The sequence below is a fragment of the Dermacentor silvarum genome, chromosome 1 (assembly GCF_013339745.2).
Source record: "Dermacentor silvarum isolate Dsil-2018 chromosome 1, BIME_Dsil_1.4, whole genome shotgun sequence".
NCBI classification, from domain to species: Eukaryota; Metazoa; Arthropoda; class Arachnida; order Ixodida; family Ixodidae; genus Dermacentor; species Dermacentor silvarum.
This window is the reverse complement of record NC_051154.1, coordinates 139,320,060-139,325,651: the sequence shown is the minus strand read 5'-3', so window position 1 is coordinate 139,325,651 and position 5,592 is coordinate 139,320,060. Positions and strand designations below refer to the sequence as shown.

The following is a 5,592-nucleotide window of genomic DNA, read 5'->3' as shown; positions in this document are numbered from 1 at the left end:
TTGGCTTTGGAATTTGGTCCGGCGTCTGCGCCTCGTTCACGGGGTCTGTGACAAGGCCAAACATCAGCGAAGAGGCCGCCGACCCTGAGTTTAGGGCAAACGAAGCGGAACGCCTGCGACAGTGTCGTCTTGCCACAAGCATCGCGCACCCCCATTTTCTCGACAAGGGAAGGGCTCTGAATTTTTGCATGAGAGAACCTAGCATTCAAAGCCTCGTAGAACGTGTGCGTTGTCAATTCGTAAATAATCTCCAGAACACTGGGCACGTGCGAAATCAGTGTGAGAAAGTGCCGGTGGTCTCCCGCGGCCAATGCGGATGCAGATGTCTGGTAGCACAGGCATTCTTTTTGTTACTTTCGTAAAGAAATTTAATAAAATCCGCTTTTTTTTTTTCTCTCTGTCGGGAGCAGTTGCGAAGGGGCCCACGCCTACAAGCGTAATCGCTAGCGCTAGTGCAACGCAGTTTAACGCGGGAAACAATAAAGAGTAACTGAAATCAAATAAAAAATGACCCCCCCCCCCCCCCCCCGCATTATCTCGCCTCGGCTCCCTTCCGTCGCTCGAAGTAGAAGCGGAAACCGGGAAGGTGAGCAAGGGACGAAGATAGAAAGAGGCGGAGAGATAAGCAGCGTGGCAGACGCTCCTAGAGCGCTCACGAACGTTGAACACGAGACGATGCCTATCGGTTCATACTTAGCGCCGACGCTAATTGAGTTTTGTCTAGACGCTCGCGTCACGCTCGGCCAGGCAAAAATGTGGAGCGCAAAATCGTTGCCAAGTGTTATGCTCCGAGCATCCTGTGACGTAGCCAGAAATTTTACTGCTTAAGTGGGGCACTAGGCAAGGGCGGAAGCACAGCTGCAGCCCAGTAAGCACTTGAGACACCCCGATATCCGCCAACCCTAGACGCCAGCATAAGAAATATTGAGGGAACAACGGGGCTATTGAGTCTGATCCAAAAAAAAGGAAAAAAGGAAGTTTAAAACGACAAACAGGCGGCGAGATAGAAGTGTGCACTTGGAAAGTTGAGAGCTTGCGTTATAGTTAAGTGAACATTGCAGACCAAGAGACAACGAAAAGCAATGACTTATAATTTGGCTGGCCGCTTCTTGCAGGCGCAGAGTTCCTTGAATAAATCACTGTCATCGGCTAATGCGCATTATCAGATGCGAATGGATGTGCGCTGTGTGGGTTACATCGAGAACCTGCGGAAAAGGAGGTGGTGTTCCCTTCTAGCTTCAGCAACCTGTTTGACTCGTAGGCATTGCTGCACTTTCTTCTCGTTACTGCGCTTTCAGTATGAATTAGTCTCGACGACACACGAGCGTTGGCTCTTATACCTTTCAGACTGCCGCGGTGCACATGTTGGGCGAGTTGGTGCGGGCTAACAAAAATAAACCCAGCGGCAGACAGAAAGACACGTCCCCTCTTTTCTACCTGTGTATTCGTGCCCTCAGTGGGCTTTATTTGCGCGCTTTCAGAATACTTCACACTCAGTAGCCTCTCTGGCCTCTTCCGGGGAAGCTGCTTCCGCGCGCAGTGTTACTTACCAGGACAAATAACTGTGCGTGCGGCAAACTTGACGCGGGTGTCATCTCGGGCTGACACGAACTAAAGCCCCTATATTTATAAAAGTAGCGCCATTCTTAGATCTTGCCGCCACCGCGCTCACCACGGCACTTCCTCCTCGCCCTCTCTTAGCCGCCTCCTGTCGCCCCAGCCTCCTCCGCTCCCCCATTGGCCAATCCGTGTCACGTGGAAGTTCGCGTCGCGCCTTTGTATATTTTTTTCTTTCCAGCGCGCTCCGACTGCCATTCTCGGGCCTGTGCGACGAAAGTGCTGTACGCACAAACGGATCAAACGTGTTAGGGACAAGAACTTCGTTGTGATGGCATGCTGCTGCGCCTTAAGTTGCTGCAACCGACAAGGCGAGGGCAAAAGGCTTTTTTTGTTTACCATCCGGCGTGCGCAAACGCTTGCTGCACACTTGATATTTGCGCCGTCTCGCATCGTCGCGTTGCTACTTCCAAAACGGCATTATTAAGACCAGTTACTGACTGACGAAGCAAAATCGCGCCTCAAAAACGTCTCCGCAGGGCGCGATCGAAGTTTTCCTCGGATTTCCTCTGGTAGCGCGTTAGCTGTCGTCTGCCACGGCAGGCCCGACGCAGGCGGCGCCACTGTCGATATCGCGCCTCGATCGCGCTTGTCGCGCCGAGCGCGATAGTGGAACGGAGGAGGAGGGAAGTGGATGGCGCTACTTTTATAAATATAGGGGCTTTAACACGAACCTGCTTTAGCGCCGCCACAACTATTCTTCAGCTCCCACTACAGCCACCTGTTGCCTAAAAACACTGCAACGTATTCGCGCTAGAGCTTTCGAGGGTAACAGTTCTTGCTGCTCCCCGCTGTCAGCGCTCGTCGTTTTCAACAGTGGCTCAGCTTGGCGCCTCCCTAAAGAGCTGTCTACGTGCGTGAAGCCATTATACTCCTACTTTTCTTTTTTTTTCCATTTTTTTCCCCTTTTTTTTATCAGGAAAGCTCAGACGGGCGCGTCGTCGCGCAGATCGACAGACGGGGACGCACCACACCAGCCTCGCAACGTGCGCGCACACGTCGCCGGTGTCCCAGGAACGGGGATGACGCTGCCCGATAAGTGGCGACCTTGAAAGAGACAAAGAGAGCGGTTCGCAAATGGCCCGCACAGGTGCAAGGGGAAACGCGCGGAACCGAGCCCTTCCGAAGAAGCGAGCCGTTGCCTCTGCTCTGCATGGAGACGCTGCCGCAGAAGCGTGGAGGCCCCGAGGCCCCCTGTGAAAGATCGTTCGGGCGGGCAAACACTCGGCGGTACGCGGTGCGCTGCGGCTTCGGCCTGCCGGCGGGCAGGGAGATCCACTTGCCCCCCCCCCCCCCCCCCCTTTGCCCCTTCGGGGGCATTCCTCGACACGGACATTGGCTCCTCCTTTCTCTACGAGGGGCCTGGTTGCATAAAAGGGCCCCGAGTCCGCCGGTAGAAAGAGTGTTCCTCAAACCTGCCCCGTGGAACAGACGGTCCGTTTTCCGTTTCCTGAGCACTTGGATCTTCAAACAGCCATGAAAGCAGCGGTGAGTGTCGAGTACTTGTGCTCGCGTCGTGTTAAATCCAGCGGTGACAGCTTACAGTTAAGCTGTAGTTATGGCGGTTTGTCCGACGGCGGCCAGCAAACACCTGCTTTTATACACAAGCCGAGCATTCGTGCTTGGGTATGACAGCAAGTGTGGCCTGCAAATTCGCTTGTTGATCTCATTAGTATTTGCCTCTAATTTTTGCCCAGTAAGCAGTGACGTGGCCGAAATATTAGCAGCGCTTGAGAAACAATCGCGTTACGTTGCAGTCGCGCTACTAGGTTACTATTATTCCACATCGACTAGACCACCTGTCAGTCCTTTTTGCGCGGCCGGAGCCCTTGTGTCATACAAGTTGCGCAGCAATGGTCACCCGCGTTACCAAATACCCAATTTTCCTGTTTCCCTCTCCTCCTTTTCCTTTTCCAGTTCTTCGTCATCCTGTCGCTGGCGCTCGCAGCAGCAGCCTTCGCTACCATCGGCGTAGGTCTGAACCTCGGCTATGGTGCCGCTTCGCCGTATGGTGGATATGGTGGATACAGACCATACGGCTACAGGCCCTACGGCTACGGTGGTTATGGTTACGGCTACAGACCCTACGGCTACGGCGGCGTCGGTTACGGTTACAGGCCATACGGCGTCGGCTACGGCTACCCCGGCTACGTTGGCTAGTGCACTGCCACCGCAATGTGCACGTTTTTCGCGGTATGTCATTAAGTTGCATTTTTCTTAAAACTTTCTTAACGCTAAGAGAAAAAAAAGCCTCACCTCAGCGCCAAGTCTTCTGCAATCACGCATGGCGTCCGGGCGTCTTACAGTGCTAAAAGGTAGTGTGAAAAACAAAAGATCAGCAAAGAAGTGCTTCGTGTTGTCTATAGTTTCCTATTTGACGTTTGTCTTTCACGCGTTTATTATTATTTTTTGTCCATGCACCGATGCCAACTTTATGCGCTAATAGATTTGAACAAAAAGGCATCTCGCACAGTTAACGTCGCCGAACGCCTCTGATGCTAGATCATAGTAAGTCTGCATCCCAAATTTGTTGATTGAAACGAACGCAAAGTGAGAAATCTTTGGGCCATGGGTGTTTTATGTACTGCAACAATGACTGATCTCCCTTGTGCCTTTTGTCGGGACGCCAGGAATGCATTTAGACATAAATAAGACGTTATGCCTACTGCAATGACCGACAGGTTGTAAGAAACGCTTAAGGGGAGAGGTGGGTCAAAAAACGGCGATTTTCATTAAAGAAATAGGTTTGGTGTTTTTAGTTGTTTCAGCAACATTGATCTCTCCTATTTCACATATGAAGAAATCAGAGCCAGAAATGATCGGGAAAAGTATAATAAACTCGGTTAAAGCACTCGAGGTGGCAAGAAAAGACACAGATATGACAAATTTTCAAGCGCGCGATGCGTCAAACCGCGGTGTCGCACGCCATTGGGCACGAGCAAGGTGGTATGCCTAAGCTTTTTCTCTCCAAGGTTAGCTTTGCCGCATCACAATCTCCCCGGGAAGTAATAATAATAATTGGCAAAAGTAAACAACTTTTATAACTTTCAATCGCATTTTTCTCAACTTCATATTTTGGGCAAAACAAGGCGTTTGTGTACAACATTTTATGTACTTATTGTGGTCCAATCAAGACCACATTTGATGGGCGTAATTTTTAGGATATGTAGAATGCACTTATCTAGGATTTAATGCAATCACTTTATTTTTTTAAGGATGAAGAGAGAGAGAAAGGTAAAGGAAAGACAGGGAGCTCGTTAACCAGAGGTTATCTCCAGTTGGCTACCCTGTACCGGGGGAGGGGTAAAGGGATGAGAAAGGAGAAAGAGAGAAAAAATAAGTAAAAATAAAAAATAAACAAAAAAGGAAGGAAAGAAAAGAAAATCACACACGCACACAAAACAGAACTGTTTCTGTGGGCACTGTCATGCAGTCTGCGAAGGCGTTCTCGTGTTGCACAGTGTGAACGTTCCATCCTACGTAACACAGTGCAGAGTCACAATTTGTCACTGAGTCCGGTGTCTTTTAAGTAAGGATGAAATTTTTTATGTACTCGGGCACCAGCCACTGAATATGAAGCACCAGATACTAAATTATCTTAAAGTGTTGCCTGTAAATGGAATCACATTATCCTGCTTATTAGCGCTCAGTGGAATGTTAGGGATAAGAAAAATAATTTTGCACTGCTCTATCATGCTAACTGCTAAGTCCAGCAGCTGCACAAACATGCACTGCTTCTCACTTATGGACATGAAAGCATCGAGATATCCTAAAACTAAAAGTAGATTTCGAATGAAGAGATCAAGCTCTATAAGTGATAGGATTTTCATTCGCCCAGCTAATTATTTAAAAAGAAATGTTTCTGAGGAGCATCTCCGCTTAAATGATACCGGTAGGGTTAGGAAAATGCACTTCAAACAAACGTGACAGGAGCTTTGAGCACTAAATGGTTGGTTGGTTTGTTGTTTGGTTGAT

At 49.6% G+C, this 5,592-nt stretch overlaps 1 protein-coding gene across 1 annotated transcript; it reads left to right on the top strand.

Moving 5' to 3' along the window:
- Positions 1–2,589: 2,589 nt before the first annotated feature.
- LOC119450479 (shematrin-like protein 1) lies at positions 2,590–3,804 on the top strand. Its single transcript, XM_037713941.2, has 2 exons — positions 2,590–3,105; positions 3,535–3,804. The coding sequence occupies exons 1-2, from the start codon at positions 3,094–3,096 to the stop codon at positions 3,775–3,777; spliced, it is 255 nt and encodes an 84-aa protein (XP_037569869.1). The 5' UTR covers positions 2,590–3,093; the 3' UTR covers positions 3,778–3,804.
- The last annotated feature ends 1,788 nt before the right edge of the window (positions 3,805–5,592 follow it).